The following is a 25849-nucleotide window of genomic DNA, read 5'->3' on the forward strand; positions in this document are numbered from 1 at the left end:
ATTCGGCTTGGCTCGCTTCCATCTCGCACGGAGGTGCACCTCGCACTTCGCAGACATTACCATCTGCATTGAATTAACCTCACTGATAAGCAGCTTCTCTGGAGACAAGCGCAGGCATCGGTAGCTGCTATTTACATGCATAGCGAGACTCTCAGAGCCAAGTCCAACAGTGGAGATAATATGACCGATTGGGAAGCAACGACTCGAGTCCCATGTGGCAGAGTCAACGAACTCCATGCACTTTTCCCTGCCAAGCGGCATGACTGAGAAAGACGTCGCTATGGATCCCGCACACTGGCCATAGATCAAGCTGACATCTTCCACTGCGGATCCTCCTCCTCCTCATAGCCAGCCTCGACCTTCAGCACCAACGGAGCAAGTAAGTGCCCAGCAAGCCGGAGACAACACTGGCTCCAACAATTCTTGACCCCGGACCAAACCACCAAGCACAGCTTGCTGGCTTCTCCAGATCTACCAAAGCCAGCATCGCAAACAGCGATATACCGGCACCGCCGCACCCGAGCATGAAAAATGCCCAACCCAGGTCGGCAAGTAGTCCTGTGGCTGCGAGAAGGACAGTCTGTACGCTCGCTAAGATCCCCAAGCCCAGCTTGGTATGACTGCCAAGCCGTACAGCCAACGACTTGACTCCAGCCTTGATGTCGTCCTTGATGTCCTGATGAGCATACACGGTATCGAAGACAATGGTCCACAACGTGTTTGCTCCATAGAGACACATTGCACTATATGCCTTGGGTGTAAACAAGGTCTGGCCGGTCCAGAAATCCTGAGGAAGGGGCTCCGTGCCAAACGCTGTCGAGCACATGAAGATAGGTATAGCGAATGCGAACCCCAATATCACTTGTGGGAAGTCTGTGACTCGCTTGCCGAAAGGATAGACGGCCAACATGAGGGTCATAACTCCCACGTACAGCCACACCGCCATAGGGAAGGGTGCCAACATTGCCGCGCAGATGATGGCGAGCGCTACGGTGAAGACATGACCTTGGGTAGTGCTAACTGCGTCACGAGCTATCGGCCGGTTGCGACAACGTGCTACCTGCCGATCGAACTCTTGGTCGATGTTGTCGTTCCAGGCGCAAACGGCACCTCTATAAAACACAACCCACAGCGCCAGATAGCCAGCAAGCTTCGCGACTTCAACAGGTTGAGGTGGAACATCAGCGATGCAGGAAGTGAAGGCTATTCCGATGGCGTAGTGCCAGTAGAAGGCATAGCTGTAAGCCTGTCAGCCTTTGGGATCGCAGCACTCATCGATTGTGCTTACTATCCGGCAGCTCGGTCGAGGCGCATGAGCTCTGCATACGGGATCCATGCCGCAGGAGTCACACGAAAGATGCCAGCACTCGGTGCCACGTATCCGGCAGTTCTAGGAGCCTCAGCCGCTGTCTTCGACGCCATGTTGCTCGGTGGTATGGACAGGACGCAATGGACGCGAAGGTCGATATATAGAAGCTCGAGCACGCCACTACATGCTCGCGCCATGACCTAGTGTCCGAGTCCTGAAGATACGCCAATGCAAATACGTAAACGGCCATAGCGCACAATGAATTGGCGACGTACTCCACCCTTGGACCCAATTACGAGCACATGGCGCTCACAATGCTTGCGGCCATTGGTCCACTCGTTACGCTACGCGTTACCTGAGCAAGCTCGACCCGTCCGAGGATGGAGTATGCAAGCATTGGTGATGCTCGGATGCATAGAGCCCAGCGACGGCTCTGTTGAGCTGCATATCCAATGCCTACGGACTTGCTCAAACACTGCCACGTCAGCAAGCTAAGCCGGCAGTGGTTCTGGAGCTGCAACAAGCGGCAATGCCGACGAGTCCCCGGTACATTAGCCAAAGCCTACTTGGACTACTCCCACCACTGCCGTACAGTCTTGGGCATAGTTTTTACAACCCCTGTTCTTCCACCTTTCCTCATTAGGAAGGATGTATCCACTGCTTGGCGTAGCTCACCACCTGGTGTGTCCTCCATTGTTGGCTATTACTGCCTCGTAGCGTTCTCGCATACTCTTGCATATACGTTGTATGTCCTCAGGTGTGAGCTTGGCCCAGTCAATCTTGATAGCAGCTATTACCTCATCTCGTGTTGTAGGAAAATGAGCACCTACCCTATGCTTAAGAAGAGCCCATAGATTCTCAATAGGGTTGAGATCTGGTGAATTGGCTGGCCATTCCATAAGGTGTAGGCCCTTCTCCTTAAATAGACTCACGGTTGCCTTCGCCTTGTGGATTGAGGCGTTGTCTTGCATAACAGTGCAGTCCTGCGAGCCTGTTGACACTCGCTGCTTCTCAATTGCCGTGTGGATAAGAGGGACAATCTGGCTGCGATACACCTCACCGTCGACAGAGCCCTTCTCGAATCTATGGACTTCCATAGGTCCATCTGCAGAGATACAGCCCCATATCATACAGGCTGAGAACTTGCGGAAGCGTGCTGTAAGACAGTGTTCGTGATAAGCCTCATCTGCCCTGCGTGTCACATAGACCTGTCCGAATATTCCACACCTGAATGAAGCTTCATCTGTCCAAAGGACCTGAGCCCACTGTTCCACTGTCCATTTAATATGAGCCCTTGCCCATCGAAGCCGTGCCTCCTTATGTTTCTCAGTCAACAACGGCTTGCGTGTTGCGACATATCGTGAGAAGCCCTCCTTCTCAAACGCAGCTCTTACTGTCCGGACGTCGCTGAAGATGCCCTCTATCGCGGCAATCTGTTCGTATCGCAGGCGGCGGCTGTTAGCATCAGTGGTGGCTCGATGGACAAGTCGCTGACGCTTGGAGGTGTTGATTACAGGTAGTGGGCCTCTCTTCTTCGGTGTGGAAGGTGGCACTCTTTCAAGCCGTGAGATTACTGAAGAGACAGAGCCTTCGTTAGTGTGAAGGGCGTCTGCAATCTGCTGCAGCGGCCAGTGGGCGTGTTTGTGAAGAGACCACATCTCGCCCTTCTCGAATTCGGTAAAGACGCGTCCCTTCGGCATGGTGGCGATAGATAGCGCGTGTGTGAGAGTGTGGATAATGAGATTGAAGGTAGCAACACCTTCTGAGATGGACATGGATAGCCGGATGGGGTTAGCGTAAATATAGGGGTTGTAAAAACTATGCCCAGGACTGTATCTTCAGCGGTGCCAAGCGCGTCCGACAATGCAATATGATGATCGGATCTGGAGTGTTTGGGCGAAGAGCTCCTGTAGCGTCCACAGCTGCACCTTCAACATAATTCTGTGAACTTCACGAGCAGAATCGCAAGACAATCATGGCTGTCATCGATCTCATCGATCCTGGAACGCTGTACCGGCTACTCGTATGCTCGGCGTGTGCGGTCTTGTTCGTTGCTGGTCAAGAGCTTCTGCGGCCAGCGGACAGAAGATGGAGCTCGATCGGCCGGTATTGCTTGCCCGCCGGACCAAGAGGATCGTTCGTCCTTGGGGACTTGCCTGACTTCTGGAGGAGTCGAGCCAACGGCACCACTGGCGCCTATGTTAGTTCTGGCGATCGCATAGCAGGGGCATTACTTACAATGTTATCAGTTCAGGAGCTTACAAAGCTATGGCGAGATGACAACGCTACACATGGGAAGCAGCCTCTGGGTCGTGCTGAACACGAACAGAGTCGTGGATGAGATGTGGTCAGCGAAACAGCATCCAACATATGCGCGACGGTTACTGACTCTCTTGCAGAGTACCGATCGCTGAGCCGCACCCGAGCGATATGTTGATGGCTCATCAGAATTGGGAAGCGAGCTAAACTCACACATGAGCGACCTCACATGCCCATCGCTGGCAATCTAGTCAGCAAGGGCATGAGATCTGTCACGCAGCCTACCCGAGTATGGTCAGAGTTACGACGCATGATGCGACCACTACTCAACACCGACTTTACGAAAAGATTCATCGACTGGCAGGAGTACGAGAGTATGCAAATGTTACAGGCATATCTTGACGACTCCTCGACATGGTATCTGCACAACTCTCGCTACGCGACCGGAGTAATGTACGGCATCATTGCTGGTGAGCGCCTGTCCAAGACAGATGCTGAGATGCAAGAATATCGTCGGACCACGATGGAGTTTCTTGCTAGTATTCAGTCTACTGCCGTCGACTTCTTCCCGTTCCTTGAGTATCTCCCAAGATCTTTGCAAGTTTGGCGGCACAAGTGGGAAGCCATGGGAGCGAGACATTACCAAGCCTTCACGTCTTGGTGGCATCCCATCAAGACCCAAGCTACCGGCGACAAAGCCCAACACTCTTGGGTCAAGCAAGTCATCCTCGGCCCTACAACGAACTTCCTAGGCAACGAAGACGAAGCTGCCTACCTAACCAACACCCTCATCTCCGCAGGCGGCGACAACCCCCGCATCGCCCTCAACACCTGCCTAATGGCCAGCATCGTCCACACCTCTGCCTGCCACCATGTCCGCACCGAGATCGACACCGTTTGCCACGACCCAGACGGCTCTCTACGCCTCCCCGCCACCTCGGACATCCCTCAGATGCCCTACACCTGTGCCTTCATCAAAGAATGCCTCCGCTACTACCCCGTAGTCCCAATGGTCCCGCCCCACACCGCTGCCGAGAGCTTCTCGTTCGAGCAGTACACGTTCCCGAAAGGGACCTCCTTCATCCTCAACATCCCAACCATCACGCGAGACTACCTCGATCCGCAGTCCTTTCAGCCCGAGAGATGGATCGATGGACGTGGTGGCGAGGCGAAGCTTACCGAAGCCTTCTGGGGCTTCGGAGGTGGGAAGAGGGTTTGCATTGGGTATAAAGCTGCGCAGACGGGGTTGTTCCTGCCTTTCGCGAGGTTGATGATGTGTTTTGAGGTGGGGAAGGTGAGTCCTCACGCTGTGCGTCAGGCATTTGGTGTGGCTGCTGACTGGTAAACATAGGCTGGGGACTTTGATGACAGGAGGGTCAACGCCTGGAGCTCTGGAGAGCCATTCCCGTTGATGTTGCGGTTGAGGGAGGAAGAGTATAGAGAGCTTATATTGCGAAAGGCGAAGGCGAAGAAGATGCCTGAGTAACGTTTGCGATGGTACAGATGATTTGGCTACAAAGCACCCTGTGGTGGAGAAGAGTTCGTGCGGCTCACCGTCCCGCTCCCACTGATCGACGGTCTGTGCCCTCCACTGGCACTCCCTTTCAGCTCATCGCAGCTGCTTGACTCGCAAGCTCCTGTACTGCAGCCACAACATCCGGCATCAAGATCGGAATCCCAAGCACAGAGGTCGGCACAGTCAGAATCCCGACCACGCTCTCAATCGTACAGTTGTCTAGATAGTTGAAGACCAACCCAGCATGAAAAGTAACCGGTAATGCTATCGTATGCAACAATCCAGTATCCTGTATCCACATCAGCAAAGTCCCAAAATCCATCATCCATAGTGGATACAATCTCCAACTCTGACCTCGTCGTCCCATTACCGGAATCCACCGACGCTGGTACACTAGGTGTCACGCGAAGGAATGCCTGCCGAACGAGAAGAGCGGAGTTCCTTGTAGTCGAAGCATCCGGGGCGACTTGGAGGCCTGGCAGGCCGTTGATGAACCTACCTGAAGTGTTAGTGAGGTGCTCGAAGGGTTACGTTATGTCTCTTTCATCTGACAGCGTCAAGGAGCAGGATGGGATGAGAGGTAAGCTCGCTATGAATGCTGCACTTGCGCCTGGAGCGACGGCGTTGAAGCCATTGGGAATGCCTTCTAGGATGGTTTGGCGCGTGGCTGCGGTACAGGTTGGAGTGTTTGTTTGTGGTAGTGAGAATGAGCTGACGGGGCACAGCGAGAGGCATGTTACTGCGAAGAGCTTGGTGAACAACATGTTGAAGAGTGCCCAGACACCCGAATCTGATGCCGAGCCAGACAGAGCAGATGCTCACGCTGTGGGATGAACTCCATATATGTCTTCGCAGGCACACCTGTGACACATAGGTAGCTACTTTGCACCTTGGAATCCCAAGTCAAGTGCTCGGCTCGAATGCGCCCATGCCAGCTGCTATTGGCAGACTTGGTTCAGAGTATGCGACCTCCATCAATAAGGGCTGTGGGCATTTTACTGGCTATTGGCGTAGATGCTCGGATATTCATGGCGTCTCGTGATCGGAGTTGATCAGCTGAAGGGCCAGGTGTGGACGCATCAGCAGGCTGCCGACACACAAGTCAGTGGGTAGCCTTCGATTCCACTCAATGGTCATGCATCTATGCTTGCTCATCAAGGTCATTTCTCCTGTGACAACATCGTGACCATGTGTCAGATGCTCTGCATTGTATACCAACCCTCACCCCCCACCCCTTCTACTCAAACTTCATCACAGTAACAACGCTTCCAATCCCCTCAATTTCCACCTTCACCTCATCACCATCCCTCAAAAACCTCTGCGGCTTAAACCCAATCCCCACCCCGCCCGGCGTGCCCGTCATAATCAAGCTCCCCTTCTGCAACGTCTGTCCGGTCGACAGAAAGCTCACGAGCTGCCTCACCCCAAAGCACAAATCATCAGTATTAGAATTCTGCCTCTCCTCGCCGTTTACGAACGTCTTCAGTTGAAGGCCCTTGGCGTCGCCGAGGAGGTTGGTAGAGACGATGGCGGGGCCGAGCGGGGCGTAGTTGTCGAAGGATTTGGAGAAGGACCATTGGGGCATCATGCCGGCTTTGTCTTTGTCCATTTGCCAGTCGCGGCAGGAGACGTCGTTGCCGGAGGTGTAGCCTGCCTGTTGGGATGTGGTGAGATTCTGCTGAACAGAGGTTTGGGGGAGGTGAGGGTTCTGCTTACCACGTAGTCCAATGCATCTGCTTCAGACACATTCTTGGCATCCTTGCCGATCACAATCGTCAATTCACCTTCGTAATCACATTTTGGCTGTCCAAGCTTCGGAATAGGTGTCGCCTTCCTCGTATCTGCCACAGTCATAGGCGACTTGACGAAGAGGGTTGGATTCTCCGGCAAATCGAATCCCGTCTCCAGAACTATTCATCCCATCAGCTTGATACTCTTCTCAACATCAACATGATGAAGAAAGGCCGCCATACTATGAGTCTTGTAGTTGAGCCCAATACACCTAATAATCGGCACATCCCTCGGCGTCAAAGGTCCCAGCAACTCTTTCACCTCATCCTCCTCGCCCGTCTGCTTCGCCTCAACTGGCGTCGGGCCCTCAAGCACATTCACCTTCAAACCACCTTTCTGGGCCAAAGCATCGATGTCCGGCTTGCTGTCATTGACGATAGGCTCGCCGTACTTGACCTCGCCATCCTTAGCCGAAACATAGCGGATCAAGCGGTCCCAAGATGTGACGCCCATGATTCTTGTCGTATTGGTGAAAGTCCTTCTAGTAACGATGTGCGTGTTGAGTTGACGAACCCGTCGTGCAGCGAAGCCGAGTCTTTGAACGAACATTCAAGTAATAATGGGCATCAATTGATGATATCTGACTAATATAAATGTTTCCCGTAGAGGTGGTCTGGTCCTGCTGCCCGCATTAGCCGCCATTGTGGAGCTGGGGGTCCTTGTCAGCAGTTTCTGGCGGGGATCTTTCTTACACGGCAGTTCGATGGGGGATCTGGTGGTCGAGGATTATGGACATGCAGCAGGTGTGTGAGTAGAGGCAGTGTTATGCGGTATTGTACCTGCAGCAATGGAAGTACGGAACAAGATGGACCGATGGCTTGGACCGATGTGAAACGCGTGAAAAGTTAGCTGTGAAGTTAGAACGCTAGTCAATTCACCGTCCCTCTCGGAAGATTCGCCAGGCGGACGCGCTCTTACCTTGATTTGCGGTAGTAGCGTCTTTTGTTTTAGAATATAGCCACCGTATCTTATTATAAGCAATCGTGTCGTTAATATAGGCTTTATTATTGTAATCCTAGGTATTATTTACCTACCTACGGTACCGTAGAGCTATAACCGGTCGTAAGCTCGATAAAGATATTATATTCGCCCTTAAACGAGCCTTCGAGAATACCTCTTGTTCTAACCTATACCTCGCGAAGCATTATCAATTAGATCTAAAGATAGTCCGTAAGATCCGCCTTAACTTCGAGCTATTTGGCTAGCTATACGTTCCTTAGATAGTCGCGCGAGGCCGTTACGTAAAGCTAAATGGCTATTACGAGCGCTTATTAGTAGAGTACGTATTAAAGGTACTAGACGCCTATCTTAATAAGATAGCGTAGTATCTATTCGACTATCCGGAGTATAGTATTATAGTAAGCGACTTGTTAAATAGATACGGATTAATAGTAGCGGAGTAAAGTAAGAGATTAATCTTTAACTAACTAATAGCACGAGCATGTAGCAATATATCAGGAACCAATATATTAATTGTATTAGATGTCTATCTAAGCTAAAGGGGAGAGAAGGTATCTCCCTATAAGCTAAGTTATCGTAGATGCCTTAGGCTACTAGATCACTTCCTAATTGTTAACTTCCTTTAAGATACTACATCTTAACACTCCTACTTATCTCGTATAGAGGTAATAGCCTGCTTACTTTCTATTAATTGTACTTAGACCTTTTTATAATAGGTTAAGCTAGCTTATAAACCTCTAGAAGTATAGACTAGTCTTTAGTTTTATAAACCCGTCTATAACTATCTTAGAGGTTATAGTGTACTTAATAGTAATAAGCCTCCTCTACTCAAGTTTCCTAATAGCGTTGTAGGTAATATTAATATACTTCGACTTGTTATAAATATATAGATCTTTTACTACACTAAGGGCAGCTTGATTATTATCTCTTAGTTAGACTAGTCTTAAATTTGATATAGTCTCCTAGTTTCTGTTAAACAGGTACGAGTTGCGCAGCAGTGGAAGACGGCGGATCACACGAAAGACGAAGAAGGACCCAATGGGATAGCGTGTATCTACATGCAGTATCGCCGGTGTTGGTGTAGGTGTTTCAGGAGGGACAGCTGTACTCAGGACTTGACTAGCAAGCCCTGATTACTAATCCCCCTAAGCACCTAATGTTGACCCTATGACCTGCATATTCTCAACACTCCCACTCAGATCAGAAGGTCTCAAACAATCCCTTATACAAGCTGGAGCTGCCTTACAAAGTTTTGAAACTGCTGGCCATTGAGGGGCTTAGCCAGCCTATCAGCAACTATGTCCTTTATATGGCAGTAATCCACTGCAATCTTCCTTTGCCACGAGAGATTCCTGACATAGTGGTATGCAACATCAATATGCTTTGACCTGTCATGGACATGGGCATCTTTGACAAAGGTCAAAGCTGCTTGGTTGTCACCCATAAGCTCCACGGGTCTCAGCTCATCAACAGTACTGCTTGCCTTGATCCTAGGTTGGAATGAACACTCTCCAACCAGGTCAGGACACCTCATCTCCCTAAGGGCTGCAGCAAGAAACTGTGACTGCTTGGCTGCTGCATTCATGGCCATGAACTCAGCTTCCATTGTTGATGTGGCAACAGACTTCTGCTTCCTACTCATCCAGGACATAGGTGATCCACAAAGGAACCATATATGTCCAAGGATTAAGACTCTGTCTGCCTTGTCCATAGCATAACCAGAATCTGAGTATCCCTGGAGAATACCTCCTCCTCTTCTGTACATCAAGCCCAGGTCCGGGTATGATCTCAGATACCTGGAGAGTTTCTTCAAAGCTCTAAGATGTTGCTTTGGAGGGTCAGCAACATATGAGCTGATTCTTCCAAGGGGGAAAGCAAGGTCTGGCCTTGTCATTGTCATTGGCCACATCCAGGTACCATTGCAACCCTGGTACTCCTGTTTGTTGCACCTCTCATCCATAGTAGCTGAAGGTCTCAGATCCTCATAGCTGTCTATAGGTGAGAGTGTGGGTGTGGCCTTCTCTGGAGAGATGCCCATCTTGGCAAGGTTAGTTTGGATGTAGTGTCCTTGATCAAGCTTTACAGTGCCTTGGGACCTGTCTCTTATAATCCTCATTCCAAGGATCTTCGTAGGTTCACCAAGATCTTTAATCTTAAACACTTTTCCAAGCTCAGCCTTAAACCACTGAACATCTAACAGCTTTGGAGCTGCAATGGGGATGTCATCCACATAGGTGAGGACCATGAGGTCTCTTCCTCTGTAGATGAGTAGGCATGGATCCACCTGGGACTAGGTGGATCCAATCTGTTCTAGCTTGGCAACACAGAGCTTGTTCCAATCTCTAGCTGCTTGCTTCAGTCCATACAGGCTTCTAAGGACCTTGAAGACCATATTTGGTGGAATTTCAACACCTAGGGGTGGGATCATGTAGATGTCTTCAAGAAGGCTGCTTTCGGTGAAAGCATTGTTCACATCCACCTGGTGTATCTCAAGATCTCTCTCACATACTACAGCCATGAAGACCCTAAGGGTATCATGCCTAACAGTAGGTGCAAAGGTCTCTTCAAAGTCAACACCATATTTCTGTGAAAACCCTCTTGCAACCAGTCTTGCCTTGAACTCTTCAATGGCTCCACTGATCATTCTTTTCACATCAAAAACCCACTTAGATGTAACCAGGCTTGCACCCCTTGGTGGTACAACTGGATCCAAGGTGTTGTTGCTTCCTAAGGCAATAAGTTCTTTCTGGATTGCCTCTTTCCACATATGTCCCCAATTGGGGTCTCCCACTGCCTCCTTATAGGACTTTAGGATTGGCACTTCCTGCTGGTAGGCTATGGCCTGCCTAACAGCAGCAAATGCATATCCCTCCACATCATTCAGGATTTCCTCAACCCAGCTCATAGTTGGATCAAGATGAAACATCTGAGCAATCAATGCCCTATGATGCTTGGCTTCATGCTCAGCAAAGCCATCATCTTCATCCCCCCTTGACCTCTTGTTGCCTGCAAGCTGAGGTGGCTGTTGAGGTTGATCCTCCTGAACAAGTTCCTCTTCCTTTTCTTCTCTTGGAGTCCCCTCTACTCCACTCTTCTGGTACACTCTAATGTCTTTTGGAGGTTGGGGAAGTTGCACAAACAGAGGCTTTGCCTGGAGCTGCTGTGGCTGTATTGATGAACTGGAGACCTGAGCAGGAGGTCTTCCAACGGGGTTTCTCTTCAGGGCTCTGCTTAACTGGTTTGTGAAGGTGATGCCAAGATCCATATCACCCCCCTTCTCATTCTCAAACCAGTCAACTTGCCCGTGTGTTTTGATGGCTTTCATGTCAGGCTCCCAGAAGAGCCATTGCTTTGTGGTGTCCTCCACATAGCCAACAAAGACAACTTCTTTACCCCTATGCATGAGCTCGTCACTTCTCAAGCCTTGAGGTTGGGATCTCGGGTCTACACAGACCACTGCTTTACATCCCTAGACTCTCAAATGGTCAACTGATGGTACCTGGCCAGTGAAGGCTTCTTCTAGTAAAAGAGTAGTACCATCTATTATTGGTCCATTTGGAAGTCTGTTTCTGACCACAGTTTGAGCAATAAGGGCCTCTAGCCAGAATTCAACTGGCATACTCGAGTCCTTAAGCATAGCTCTCACTGTATTCTCAGAGGCTTAGATTGACCTTACCACAGGTCCATTCTGAAGTGAGTTGTAGGCATCAGTTGTGTCTATCTGAATGCCAAACTCCTTCTCCCACTGTTTTAGCAAGGAAAGAATTTCCCTTGCACCATCACTACGGATTGCAGATAGAAAACACCTTGAGCTGTTCTCTACCTGAACCTTCCATTCCTTTAGAGCTGTAGGAGCATCATTCCTAGCCTTCAAAGGGATTACCTACTTCTTCCTCAAGAAGTTGTCTACAATCTCAAGCCAGTACTTGAAGCCAAGTCTTGAGACTGCCCCTTGAAAAGGCCCACAGATGTCAATAGAGATGAGGGCCAGCCTCTCTCCTTTCCTCTCTGTGGCAGGTCCTTTGAACTTCCTCATGTTTGCAAGGGAGCAGATCTTGTAGTTCTGGTGTTCAGAAGGAACAGGAATGGGATCTTTCTTGTCAGTGACTCTATGCAGGTTTCTTAGCAGTCCCTTGCTAAGGTGTGCACATCTTCTATGCTATAGCTCCTACTGGTCCTGGGACTCAGTGGCAGTCATAGCCTGTTCCAATTCACACTCAAAATGTGTACCTAACTTGGACAGATAGAAAGGGATTTAAGGGTGAAACTGGGTGGTTAGACAGCAAATTGTTGGCTGAACTGATTCCAAGAAACAAGACTAACTCTAAGGCCAGGAACAAACAAGACATTTTCTAAGACAATTTGCTTTCCAGAAGGACCACCCATTACTGCACTTCCTATATGTGTAGCTTGTAGATAGCCACCCCCAACCTTGATCCACTTCCTCTTTTGAAGAGGCTTCAGTGTCCTGAATAGTGAATCTTGGTCAGTCATATGTGATAAAGCACAAGAGTCAAGCAACCACTCGGACGAGGGGTACTTGCCCTTGGCTTCCACAGTGGAATGGGCAACCTCATCAACATCATCATCTTCTGATAGTATCTCAGGGTCTGATGCGTCTTCCTGGGTCGCACGGGCCCTTGCAGGCTTCTTACTAGAGGAGGCCTTTGGCTTGCGGCTCTCCTTCATCTGCTTTGCAAGGTCCGTCATCACCTTGAGGACATCACGAAGGTTTGGTGATGATGACCTCCTACGAGGTGGTGACGGTTGTCTCTTAGCAGGGTAGGTAACCCTAGCTAGTTTGTCCTTGTTCCTAACAGCCTGCTGAGCTGCAGAAAGGTGTGGGCACTTGCTCATAAAATGGTCACCATTGCAGAGATGGCACGTGAGCTTGCCCTGGAAACCCTTCTTAGCGAACATGGCTGTCCCTTGATGAATCATTGATTCTTGCTTCTCCCTAAGGATTGCAAGAATGTCTTGTGGTGAGAGATTCACCTAGGCATCAATTGCATCGCGAATTGAGCCAAATGAGTCTGGCAGAGCTGCTAAGAGTTGCTGGATCTTTCTGTCCTCAGTCTTAATGTCTTGGAACTGAGGCGAGATTAAAACAGCCCTCCTTGCAATTGAGCTAAGCTCCTGCCAGGCGTCATCTATTGACTGGTCCTCTGTCATCACGAAATTGGTGTATTGCTGAAGCAAACTTCTTCTAGTAGCGAGAAGTCTTCTCTTGTATTTGGCTTCAGCCCATTCCCACAACTCCTTCGCATGCCGGATCTCGTATGTCATCTCTTAGTCATCTGTCGACAGACAGATGTACATCTTATACAGGGCCGTTGTATTGTGCCGTCTGTACGATGCCTTCCTTATCGCTTGATCTAAAGGAAGGGATGACTCCGATGATGTAGAGGGTGTCGCTATAGATAGGGTTGTAGCGGGAATGTCCGTAATAATGTCTTCGAGGACCTAGTCAACCTGCTTTGATACTAGGTATATTCTCATTAGCTTGAACTATGTTTCGTGGTTCTCTCTTGTCAGAACAGGTGCTGCTCTCTTTCTTATAAACCTAGTCTCGTTCTCCATTTTTTGTAAGTTAAGGGACAGGTTGGCTGCCCTTAGGTAAAAGGATATATTCGGTCGTACGCGATCGGATCGAAATGGGATAAAACGAACGCGAGGTTGATGTTGGTACTAAGACACTGTAGCGTAACTCTCTTAGTAGAGGGGGTTTCTGAGACACTACGGCTCTCTTAGAATAAACAGTTAGTCGATACGAACGCGATGTCCGGAGAGCGACTCTTCTTAGTAAGCTCGCCTACTTGTCTAAGGTATTAGCACAGGCTCCCTGACTCGGAGTCTAACAGTGCCTTACTAGGCTCTTTCACGTCTTATATATACCTACAGCACGGCTATAGCTTCCTATACAAGGCGGGTACGGCCTCTAGTCTACCTTCCTTTTGTTCTATAGAGGAATAACTCTAATACGACTTTGTCGAGGGTGAAATACCGAGTTACTAACCCGGGCTCATAACCTATTAAACAGGTACGAGTTACGTAGTAGTGGAAGACGGCGGATCACACGAAAGACGAAGAAGGACCTAATAGGATAGCGTGTATCTATATATAGTATCGCTGGTATTAGTATAGATGTTTTAGGAGGGACAGCTATACTTAGGACTTGACTAGTAAGCCCTGATTACTAATCACCCTAAGCACCTAATGTTGACCCTATGACCTATATATTCTTAACAAACGCTATTATAAAGAAGAACCGCTACCTAATACTATTAACTTAGGAGACGCTCGAGCGCCTCTCTAAGGCCAAGTACTTTACTAAGCTCGATATTATCGCTACGTTTAATAAGTTATAAATAGTAGAAGGATACGAGTAACTTATAGCCTTCCGTACTCGCTACGGGCTATTCGAGTCGCTCGTTATACCCTTCGGCGTTTATAACGGGCCTAGTACCTTCTAGAACTTTATTAACGATATCCTTTAGGAGTTCCTCGATCAGTTCTATACTACCTATATCGACGACATCCTAGTCTATAGCGAGACTAAGGAGGAGCACCGCGAGCACGTCTATAAGGTCCTTTAGAAGCTCGTAGACGCCGGCTTATAGCTCGACATCGATAAGTACGAGTTTAAGAAGACCGAAGTCAAGTTCCTTAGTTTGATTATCACCGTAGACGGCATTAAGATAGACTAAGAGAAGATCGACGCTATCGTCGAATAGGATACTCCTACGAACGTTAAGGAGGTCTAGGGTTTCCTAGGCTTTACTAACTTCTACCGCCGCTTTATCTACGTATTCTCGGGCGTAGTACGCCCTTTAACGAAGCTTACGCGTAAGGGTCAGAAGTTTGCCTAGACCGACGAATGCTAGGAGGCTTTTGACTTGCTTAAAGCGAAGTTTATTAAGAACCCGCTTCTATAGCACTTCGATTTCGAACTAGAGACCCGTATAGAGACTAACGTATCCGACGGCGTAGTAGGCGGTGTCCTACTATAACGCCGCTCGCCTAAATCTCCCTAGTTACCTATCGCCTTCCTCTCTAAGAAGATGACCGCTACGGAGTATAACTACGAGATCTACGACAAGGAGCTTCTCGCTATCGTTAAAGCTTTTAAAGAGTAGCGCCCCGAGCTCTAAGACTCTACTATACCCGTCTAAGTAAGCTCCGACTATAAGAACCTCGTCTACTTTATAAAGAGCAAGCTACTTAATCGTCGCTAGGCCCGCTAGAGCGAGTTCCTCTCCCGGTTTAACTTTATAATCTCGTATACGCCCGGTAAGGCTAACTCGATAGCCGACGCCCTTACCCGCCGCCCTAGTAACTCTCTAGTTAATCGAAGAGGGGGCTAGTAAATCGTAGAGTAACAAGTTATTAAAGAGTATAACCTCTCTTCCGAGCTTCGAGAGTACCTATCGAACGGCTAGCTTACGCTCGCCGCTTCCTTTACTACTCTCGTACTCGCTCCTACCTACCTTAACGAGAGTAATAATAAATCCGAGCCTAAAGAATACGCCTCGGACGCTAAGGACTTAAACGACAATAAAGAGGGCTTAGTAACGACCGACGGCTTATCCGAATTAGACTTTAAGGGGTTTAATAATAAGGAGCAACCTAAAGGCATTATAGCACGAGTATAAATAGCGTACGATACCGACCTAGACGCCTAAGAGTTAGTTTAGGCCCTTAAATCTAGCGCGAGGACATTCCCGGGCTTCTCGCTATCTAAGTACGAGCTCTAGGAAGGTGTCGTCTACTTCTATAAGAAGCTTTACGTACCGTAGCCCGAAGGCTCTAATATCCGAGCTAAGATTCTTTAAATCGTCTACGACTCCGCCTCTAGGGGTCACCTAGGCGTAGCTAAGACCTATAAGCTCCTCGCTAGGTATTACTAGTAGCCGTATTCCTAGAAGGACGTCCGCCGCTACGTACTAAACTACGCTACTTACCGAAGAGCTAAAGCTAACCGCTACTACCCCTACGGTCTCTTATACCCTCTCCCGGCTCCTAATCGTCCGTAGAAGCACATTACTATAGACTTTATTACCGATCTTCCTTACGGTAAGACCTTTAGCGGCGTAAAGGCAAAGGCCCTTCTAGTGATCGTAGACCGTTACTCTAAGGACCGGTATATAATCCCGTACTAGAGTATAACCGTAAAAGAGACTACTCGCTTATTCTACGAATTCGTCTAGCGCTTTTAAGGCCTCCCGGATAGTATCACCTCTAATAGAGGCTCCTAGTTTATCTCGTACTTCTAGAAGCGTCTATATACTATCCTAGGCATTAAGTATAACCTCTCGACTAGTTTTTAGCTATAGACCAACGGCTAGACCGAAATTACGAACGCTATCCTTAAGTAGGTCCTTCGTTACTTCGTCGACTACTACTAGAAGGATTAGCCTTAGTATATCCCTACGGTAGAGTTCGCTACTCGTAACTAGGACCCGGAGACTACTAGCTACTCTCCCTTCTATACTACGAGAGGTTACTACCCTCGTATAGGTATAGAACTAGAAGAGCCTCTCCCGCCTACCGAAGACGTAAACGAGTAAGTAGTAGACGAGTTCGCTATTATACTCTTATAGATCTATAAAGAAGTCTACGACGAGATGGTATACGTATAAGTAATCTACGAGAATCAAGCTAATCGTCGTCGCTAGCTAGCTCCCGACTACTAAGTAGGCGATATAGTCTACCTTAGCTCTAAGAACATTAAGACGGACCGCCCGTCTAAGAAGCTAAGCTAGAAGAACCTAGGTCCTTTTAAGATTACCGAGCGTATTAGTTTATACGCCTACCGTCTAGCTCTTCCTACAAATATAAGGATCTACGACGTCTTCTATCCCGTACGCCTTTAGCCGTCGGCTAAGGACCTATTCCCGAACCTAAACTAAGATATACTAGGTCCTCCCGATAAAGTAGAAGTCGACGAGCCTATTAACCTACCTTCTAACGACTATACCGTCTGTAAGATCCGAGGAATCCGTGTAGAGCCTAACGATATTATAGGGCTACCGCCGATTAAGTATAAAGTCGAATAGTAAGGCTACCCTAAGTAGGATACCTTATAGGAACCTATCTAATATATTATCTTTAATCGTTAAGTAATCGAAGAATACTACGCCCGCGTAGACGGCCTAGAGGTTAATATTAGTAGGCTTTTCGAATCTAAGCTCTTCGACAGGGCTTACTAATAGTATATCGACTATAATATTAGGCCTAGGCCTAGTACTAAAGCTAAACATCCTCGATATATAGAACTACTATAGCTTCGTAGGAACTTAGCTTTGTTCGGGGGGCTACTATTATAGTCTCCCTATAGAGTGTATAGAAGGTAGGGACAGAAGAGCCTTAGAGTGCTTAGAAGTCGTTAAGAAGTAAAAGTCTAGCTTAGTATATAAGCGCTAAGAATTATATTCCCCGTAATATTTACTACGGAACCTAGCCCTCTAAATTTACTACTCTACTAAACCTTAATAGATTTACTTCGGCTCGTAACTATATAACTTACGGTACTCCCGCGAGTACCCGCGACTACGCTAGACCCTAGAAGAAGCACGTAGAAGACTCGGAACGTAGGGCAGGTTAGAATAAGGTTTTAAGTAAAGCTACTAAGCGCGGCTTCGTACGGGTTAGCCCTATTAATACGGGGATACGTACTCGTGAGGGTCGCGTATAAGTATCTAGCCTTCCCTAGGCCTCTCTTACTTTCTTCGTCTTTCGTTTTATATAGCAATTATACTATACCCTTTATATCTATACTTCGTACCTACATTCTCGCTTTTACTCTTATATCTTATAGGCTAGGCTCTCGCCCTAATATTACCGATCTCTATACCGCGAGTAAGGCTACGGTTAATAGTAAAGAGACGTTCTAGAAGGTCAACTAGTAGTATCTAGGTACGGGTATTACGTATTCTCGAGTTACGACTATTATTAGGTCCTAGTCGCGGACGGTCGTTATTACGTCCTCGGCTATTATTACTACGGTTATCGTCGTCTCTATCGTTATTACTACTACCGCTACCGCCACCTCTACTAGTAGCTTCGCGATACTTACGTAATAGCTACTCGAGTAAGGTCTCGCGTAGGCGGGAACGAGAGGGTCGGCGGCCTAAGCGGCCCCTACCTCCGTTCTATATAGTGTCTCCTACCTTAAGCCGAGCCTTTAGGTTATTAACTTCTTATTATAGGGCCTAGTTCTTCGCCTTAGCATCTTATGCCTTCTTCTTCTCCTTCTCGTAGATCTCGCTAAACTACTTATATAGGTTATTAGCTTCCTTATATTTCTTCTCTAGCTCTTATAACTTAGCTAGGTCGTAATCCTTCTTACTCTTAAGATCTGCTACTATTTTCTATATAACAAGCTCTTTACTTCGTAGTATCTTATAGATACGGTCGTATTTAGTATATAGCGTAGTATACTAGGTGTTCTAGAGGTCGTTAGCTCGCTCTATTATATCGAGTTGTCTACCCTTAGTAATTGCCGTATTAACTACTTATAGTACGAAGTCGTAGGTGGTCTTCGGGTGTTAGGATATAAGGGTCGTAAGGTTGTCTAGGGTAATATTCTAGTATTCGGATACGAGAATATATTCTACCTCGTCGAATAATAGATATACCTCGTCTAGGTCGCCGCCTAGGTTCTCTTCGAGCTTAAACTCGAATGGTTCTATAAAGTCAATCTTACTACCTTCTTCTTGCTCGAAGGCCTTCTAGTAAGCTTTATCAATCTCTTGTTATAGCGCGACACCGGTGTCTACTATAACCCGCCGGTTATTGTCCTATATCTAACTCTAAGGAAAAGAGGAGAGGTCGGGGAAAAGAGATATACGCTACTTACTTTTACCCTTAGGCTTAGGTAGCGGTAGTATACCGCCGTTTACTATTTATAAAGTTATATTATCTAGGTTTAGGGGAGGCGTAACGGTGCCTATATCCTGACTGTCTACGAGCGCGCTACTACCTACTAATAATATCGCCGCGTTACGTTCTCTAGGTATCTACGCGCTATACGCCTTACCGTGTTCTATGTTCTAATACGACTCTACGCGTTCTCGAGTTCTACGGTTCTATCTATTCCTATTATTACGCGTCCCTTACCTAGATCCGCGATCTAGGTAGGGTAGTAGAACAAACTATAAGGGCGCGCGTACTATAGGGTCCGAACGAGATAGTTATTATTCTACGAAGCTATAAAAGAGGAGCGCGAGGCGCGGCGAAGTTATAAAGTAAAGCTAAGCCGCGCTAACCCGATAGAGAAGGTCCGCGGTTTAGCCGGGCCGACGTAGCTATAGTAAGGGGTCGCGGGCTACCCGTAATCTATAGAGATAAGTAGGAGAGCTAGTAGAAAAGTTGTTTTAGAAGATGTCCTACTTATACCTAAGCTAGGAGTAAACCTAGTTTTATAGAACTAGTTTAGTAAGTAGTTTAGTGTTTAACCTCTATTATTTTCTCTTATTTCCCCCTCTAGTAAGACTATTATCTAGATAAAGCTCCTTAGGGGGGTTCTATTTATTAATAAGATTTCTCCTCTTCTATAAGAACGGGCATATTACTCATTATATACATTACTAATAGTGAATGTCTTTGTGACTGCTTAATTAGAAGCCGACCTAAAGTAGTAGGAGCTTTAGTATAGAAGATTTGTACACTTTAGGAAGAATTTGCTCTAGAATCTTTATAAGGTAATAGACTTAAAAAAACCTATTTCTACTTCTAAGGATAGCTTTCACTAGTATAGAGTATGTTCAATAGTAAAGATAAAGAATTATAAAGGCAAAGTTATAGAGAGAAGACCTAAAAGACTTGTCCTTATATCTATTAATATATATAGCCTACTACTAATCTTAAGACTAGGATTTAAATACTAGCTTAAGATTGTTAATAACTTCTCTAGGAAGAAGTGGACCTTTCCTCTTAGGAAAAGAGAAGATGCTCTAGTTACTCTCTAGAACTAGAAGATTAAAGTAGAGAGGAAATTATTAGCGTAGCTAAAAGTAGTAAGGCTTAACAATATAAAAGAACTTATTATATTAGTGAAGTAGTAGGAGAAGGATTTAGGGATTAGGCTCGAGCCTACTAAGGTATATAACTCTCTATAGAATAGACTAGTTAAGAAGTCAATATAAACCTTAGAGAACTCTATAAGGGCAATACTTAAAGAGGCTAAAATGCCGGTTAAATTTTGGCCTAAAGTACTAGAGGCCCAAACTTATATAAGGAACAAACTACTAAATAGCCTAGTTATAATAGGTTCAAGGTTTTACTAGATAAGGCTTTTAATAGTATTGGACCGACTATTAACTATTTAAAAGTTTAGGGACATAAAGCTGTTATCTATATAGATAGATAGATATTTCATTAAGCTGTTATAGTGCCCTTTGGCCTATACAGCTATGCTATCTTGTTTTTGTATATATAGAGGGGAAACCGTATTAGTGAAAACCCCTCCTCCTTCCCGCCTGTCTTTTCCTCCTCGTTATCGTCTTAAATTTCCCTTATTAGGGGTACGCTAGTGTTATAGGCCTACCCTAATGACTACCCTATCTGCAACCCCCCTCGCTTCCGCCTCTTGTCTATCTACTCCTCCGTCTCGCTCGCGAGGCTAAACTACTAGAGGTATCCCTACTATAGTATCTACCGAGAGATTCGGCGAATGTTACCTTTGTCCCTAATAATTGACTTATAGTCTCTCCTTCCCGCTTAGTGCCTCCAATTTCCCCTACCTCTCGCCTACTACGGGCATCTTAGTAGTATATGTTCTAGGTTTTACGATAGGTAGCTATACTAGTAGGCTGGGCTATAGATGTCTAGTGCGCGTCTCCTAAACAGGTAGGCCCTTAATCTAATGTGTTCGGACCTGATTTGGATCGCTATGCTTGCTTCGGCCCTTGTTAGGTCCCTATATAGCTAGTAATTGTGTCTCTAGAAGGCTCGGAGCGCTATCGGGCCTATTGTCTTAGGGGGCTTCCTTTTCTAGTCCTACTCCTATAGGTAGCTCGCTATCTATTCCGCTAGGCTTTAGGTCTTAGCCTTGCTCCCGCCGGCCTAGCGAGTCCTACGCTCCTCCTCCTTTCGTGCTAGCCATTCGGTGCTTGTCTATACGGCCGTAAAGGTAGTAAGGTCATCCTCTTTTTGGCTTATCCTATGTCCTACCCCTCTCCGGTAGCAGCTTTCTATCTTATTCTTTGCCTCCTAGATCGTGGTTTGTACTAGGTAACCTATCGTCTTTACCGCGTATTAAATTCTTATTCCCCGGATATACTGGCCGATTAGTAGTATTCCTATCTCCATTTCTACCGTGCTTGTTAACGTTATCTTATATACGCCTAGTACCCTACGTAGGTTGCCTACCTATGTCCTATTTAGGGGTTACTCTATCCGTTTCGGGATCGGCTTGCCTACGCCTCCTATTCCCTAAATCTGTGCCCCGTATAACATAGCTAGTCTGACGATCGCCTTATATATTACTCTTGCCTTGTCGAATGTTACTCCTTATATAGATGCCGTAAGCCTCTTTATCGAGGCTTTATTGACTTGCGCTCGACTCTAGGCTTTCTTAATCTATACATTCTAGCTTAGCTTCGGGTCGAGCTAGATCCCTAGTACTCGTAGCTCCGCTAATAGCTTGGTCTCGTAGCCTTGGATTCTTACCGCCGCCTTTATATTATAGTGTGTTCTCGCTTTACTAAAGTGTATAAGTTAGTACTTTTTAGGGGCGAACCGGGCACTATGCTTCTTTACCTACTCCTCGCATTTCTTATGCCTATCTTTAAGGAGGCGACAGTTCTCTTCTGTCGAGTCTGACTAAGCTAGGATGTTTATATCGTCTACGAACCCCGATACTAAGGTTTACGGAGAGGTGAGTAGGGGGATTAGGTCCGACATAAATATTAGAAACAGATAGGGGAGAGAGTAGATACCTAAGGTATTCTAGTCTCTACCTTTACCGGGTCGGACGTATACCTTCCTAGGACTAGGTATGTCGTCCGTTCCTAGAGAAAGGAGTAGACGAACGACGTTGCCTACTAGGGGATGCCTTTCTACTATAGGATATATATTAGCCTTTAGTATAAGACGTTATCGAAGGCCCCTACGATGTCGAGGGATAGTAAGGACGCCGCTCGGTTCCTACTGTAGTGCTAGAGGGTCTGAATTTGCTCCGTAATTAGCTCTATTACTATTAGTGTCGATCGCTAGCTTCTTCCCCCTATCTATATTACTAGGAGTACGTAGTTGTCCTCGGCTAGCTACGTAAGTCTCTAGGCTACTATCTTTTCTAGGACCTTCCCTATCGTATTTAGAAGTGCTATTAGTCTATACGACTTGGGCTAAGTATAGTCTTCCTTCTATAGCTTACGTAGCACTACTGTTATAGACTCTCTATACGGCTTCGGGTAATACTCTAGCCGTAGGCACGCGGTAAATAGGTTTGTAAGGCTCGGCGCGATCTCTTCTCTACACTCTTTTAGCAGTACGTTTAGTATCCTATCTAGGCCTAGGGCTTTTCGTCCTTTTAGCTTACTTATGACTTCTATTACTATATTAGAGCTAACCGCCTAATCTATGTCTAGGGGTTCCGGGTATATACTCGGGTTGATGTCCGTAAGGTCTACCTCTACTTACGTCGAAAAGAAATGGTCGGCTAACGCTTTTGCCTTGCCCCGGGGCGTAGCCTAGGCAATCCCTTCGTAGTCTACGATTAGGGGGAAGTGAGGGGCTTGTTACTCTTTAGGTAGTCGTGCCTATCTAGCAAGTCTCTATATCTATTCCGGGTTTTCTATAACGAGCCCGATCGTCGCTCTCTAGTCCTATAGCTTATCGCGTCTTATCTATACCTTCTTCTCTTATGTCGCGTGGCAGTATTGCTCCTACGTCTCTTAGGTGTGCTCCTTTGTCTACTGTCGCCTTGCCCTTCTAGCCTCCCTTACCTTCGTAGAGCATTTAGGGGTCTAGAAGGCCTTCTACTACGTTAAGGGCCGGAGTAACGGCGTGTATTGTTCCGCTACTTGCTATATAACCGAGGTAATCTGTTCCGCTACTTGATCTAGCTAAGCTATCGTCTCGAGTTCTCTATACTATAGTAGGTTCGCTATTAGGAAGCCTCTTATGTCGTCCTAGCGTGCCTTCTTCTAGTTACGGCGTAGTTCGTTTACTAGCTCCTCTATCGCCTTTACCCCTAGCGTCGTTTAGATAGGGATATAGTCTAAGGAGGCTTCTAGCGCGTAGTTCGGTCGGCATTAGACTAGTCTCTCTTCAAGTTCTCGTAATAGGAAGTATAGGTCGATCGTGCTTATACTAGTACGGGCCTTCTACGTCTCTGTTCCCTTTAGTATTACTAAGGCCATTCCGTAGCGTACGGTTATATCTAGTAGCTTCCCCCCTAGAAACGCGTATAGGGGAGTGAATTCGAGTCCCTACTATAGGTAGTAGAGGTTGAAGTCGCTAAGGAGTACTTGCTTCGTATCTTAGCTTAGGGTCCGCTCTAGGTAGGCGAGGGTTCCTAGTTCCCTACTCGTCCGACCCCGCGGTAGCGGGGTATAAACGTTATAGATCTAGATAGGGCCTTATGTCGTGTCAATCTAGATTGATGTTATGTCTCCTAGGTTGCCCTACTACGGTAGTATAACCTTCTACGACTTAAGGTCTATAGTCTTACTTACGTCTATATATGTCCTCGGGATAACGCCTCGTTAGCCCGCGATTACGGTATAGTATCTCCGGTCATTACAAGTAGCTAGGAGTCCTACGTAGGGGTTGATCTATAGTTCCTATACCGTAATAACGTAGTGCCGTAGCGGGTCTAGCTCTTATAGAAAGTGGCGCTAGACCTTGTCCCTACTTTTGTTTACGTTATACTATACGATAGTAATGTCGTCGTATAGTATTATTTGTTGTCTATAAGGTCCATTTCCGTACTAACCTGCTGTGTCTCCTAAGCCTATATCTCGCTATCCGGCTAGCCCTAGGGCCGCTAGGGCGCCCTAAAGATTCGCATTTGGCCTAGTTCGTTAGTAGCCCGGTTAAGGTGTCGAGGCCTACCGGGAGGTAGATACGTTTACGGTTAGGTTCCCTTGTTCGTCTCTTCTACCCTCTTCCTTTTGCTCGGCTCGAAGCCCTTATATACGGTAGGTCCCTCCTACTATCGTTAGGGGTACCTAGCTAGTATAGAGATCCTTGCTTGTCTCGCTCGTTCTTATACTACTATTCTAGCCGGGTATTAGCTTGAATACGCTAGGTACCTTCTGCCGTAGTATACGTACCTACTCTCCTTTTTTAGGCATTCCCTTCCCTAGTATAGACCTGCGTAGTAAGGACACCTTAGGGTCTTCTCCCCGTATTTTAGGGCTATATGACCGTACTGTTAGCATTAGAAGCATTGTAGTACCCTATAGCTACTCTAATAGATCTCCGTGTCCATTCTCTCGTAGTTCTAGAATAGCCTATTATCTAGTATCTAGTTAGCTTGTTCCGCTGTCTCTACCTAAATAATAAGCGATAAATGCGTCTTTTCTCGGTCTACTATCTTATATAGCTATGCCGCCTTTGTTAGTCGTACTCCTAAGGAGGTGTTCTAGTTCTATACTTAGAGGTAGGGAAGGTCTTCGACCTTAAATGTCCTAGGGACCCCGTAGGCGATAACGGTATACTGTTAGTAGGAGACTCGTACCGACTTCGCGACTTTAGTAGTCCACTCTTTATAGGTCTCTAGCCTTCGTCTATTAGACTCTTATACGGTAAAGAGTCTTACTACGCCTATTGCCTCTACCCTCGCCCTAACTACCTCCTTTTGGCCGATTCTGTCGACAATCTCCTTGTTTATTAGGGCTACGATTTCTTGTTTCTCCGCCGGATTAGTAATGTATAGGCGTACCGCCTTGCTTGCCTTCGGAGGGGGTTAATTCTTACCTACTACTACTATTGCCTATATAGTTAGTTTCTAGGCTACCTTCTATATTACCTATTAGATTGTCTTCGGGATTTAGTATAATAGCGCTTTTAGCGCTCCTAGTAGCTATGCTATAGTGTTCTTATATGCCTAGGCTAGGTGTTCGTCATCCCCTAGTAAGTTCTCCGCCTCCGTATATAGGGTCGTCTACGCTATATTGTTTATCGTTAGCCTCTACTTTCTATATAGTAGGCCTTGGCTTGTGTCCTAGGTTTTTTCTTGGTTTGTTCCCCGGTTTGACTCTTAGTACAGAATGTTCGTAAGGCTATAGCTCTCGTTAGTTACTATCCTTCGCTATTGTTCGGGGTCGCGCTTCCTAATTAGGCAGTTGTCCTCCGTAACTCCGCAATTCTAGGGTCTGCCTTTAGGGGAAAGGGACCTCGGTTTTAGGGTTTTTTGTATCACGATTACGCCGCCGCTAGCGTAGGCGGGTCGCTACTACTTAAGTAGATTGCTCGTCTTAATAAGGGCTGTCGATTAAGGGCTAAAACGTATCCCCTAGTAGAATGTCAATTGTCTTCGCTCTTGTTATCTATATAGACATAAGATCCTAACCTTTATAGGTAAGAAGTAACAAGCTAATAAATAGGGGTAAAGAAGTAAGTTAGTTTTTATTAGGTATATTAAAAACATAGCTAAAGCCTAGCTCTTTTAGGAACTAGACATAAGAGCTATTAAATAACACATATATATAGACTTCTTTAAGAACTAGCCTAGAGGTGATATAGGTCTTAATGTTCTAATATTGAATCTACTAAGCAGTATACTAGCTAGGAAGCCCTTAGGAAGGCCGAGGAAGAACGTATCCTTAGGATAATCTACCTACTATTTAGGCGTCTATTAAAGCACCCCCGAAATAGATTAGCTAATTGAGACCTCTAAAGTCGCTTAGCCGAGAAAGCGGTTTATATAACTTCCCTAACCTCGGGAGAACGTAGGGGAATTTTAGAAAATCGATTAGCTAATAAAGACAAGCTCCCTAGATCCCTAGGAAATAGACGTTACTAGGTTATAAGTGACGGTCCCTAAATCATCCCTTAGAAAGAGA

The 25849-nt window shown here is 46.7% G+C and overlaps 5 protein-coding genes across 5 annotated transcripts; 2 read left to right on the forward strand and 3 right to left on the reverse strand.

The window, feature by feature from the left end:
* Nucleotides 1-361: 361 nt before the first annotated feature.
* On the reverse strand, nucleotides 362-1506 carry CLAFUR5_04410 (Prenytransferase ascA; the record flags this gene model as incomplete). The annotated part of the gene is made up of 2 exons (XM_047903558.1): nucleotides 362-1238; nucleotides 1289-1506. 2 exons carry the CDS (start codon nucleotides 1504-1506, stop codon nucleotides 362-364), a joined length of 1095 nt encoding a protein of 364 aa, XP_047761450.1.
* Nucleotides 1507-3284: 1778 nt separating this feature from the next.
* On the forward strand, nucleotides 3285-3723 carry CLAFUR5_04411 (uncharacterized protein; the record flags this gene model as incomplete). The annotated part of the gene is made up of 2 exons (XM_047903559.1): nucleotides 3285-3509; nucleotides 3559-3723. The coding sequence occupies 2 exons, from the start codon at nucleotides 3285-3287 to the stop codon at nucleotides 3721-3723; spliced, it is 390 nt and encodes a 129-aa protein (XP_047761136.1).
* Nucleotides 3724-3797: 74 nt separating this feature from the next.
* Nucleotides 3798-5054, forward strand: CLAFUR5_04412 (Cytochrome P450 monooxygenase aneD; the record flags this gene model as incomplete). Its single annotated transcript, XM_047903560.1, has 2 exons — nucleotides 3798-4862; nucleotides 4920-5054. The coding sequence occupies 2 exons, from the start codon at nucleotides 3798-3800 to the stop codon at nucleotides 5052-5054; spliced, it is 1200 nt and encodes a 399-aa protein (XP_047761138.1).
* A 118-nt stretch (nucleotides 5055-5172) lies between these two features.
* CLAFUR5_04413 (uncharacterized protein) lies at nucleotides 5173-5848 on the reverse strand (the record flags this gene model as incomplete). The annotated part of the gene is made up of 3 exons (XM_047903561.1): nucleotides 5173-5373; nucleotides 5423-5579; nucleotides 5637-5848. 3 exons carry the CDS (start codon nucleotides 5846-5848, stop codon nucleotides 5173-5175), a joined length of 570 nt encoding a protein of 189 aa, XP_047761451.1.
* Nucleotides 5849-6321: 473 nt separating this feature from the next.
* On the reverse strand, nucleotides 6322-7424 carry CLAFUR5_04414 (Fumarylacetoacetate hydrolase domain-containing protein 2; the record flags this gene model as incomplete). The annotated part of the gene is made up of 3 exons (XM_047903562.1): nucleotides 6322-6738; nucleotides 6801-6994; nucleotides 7058-7424. The coding sequence occupies 3 exons, from the start codon at nucleotides 7422-7424 to the stop codon at nucleotides 6322-6324; spliced, it is 978 nt and encodes a 325-aa protein (XP_047761140.1).
* Between the last annotated feature and the right edge of the window lie 18425 nt (nucleotides 7425-25849).

Source organism: Fulvia fulva, chromosome 4 (assembly GCF_020509005.1).
Source record: "Fulvia fulva chromosome 4, complete sequence".
Classification (NCBI taxonomy): domain Eukaryota; kingdom Fungi; phylum Ascomycota; class Dothideomycetes; order Mycosphaerellales; family Mycosphaerellaceae; genus Fulvia; species Fulvia fulva.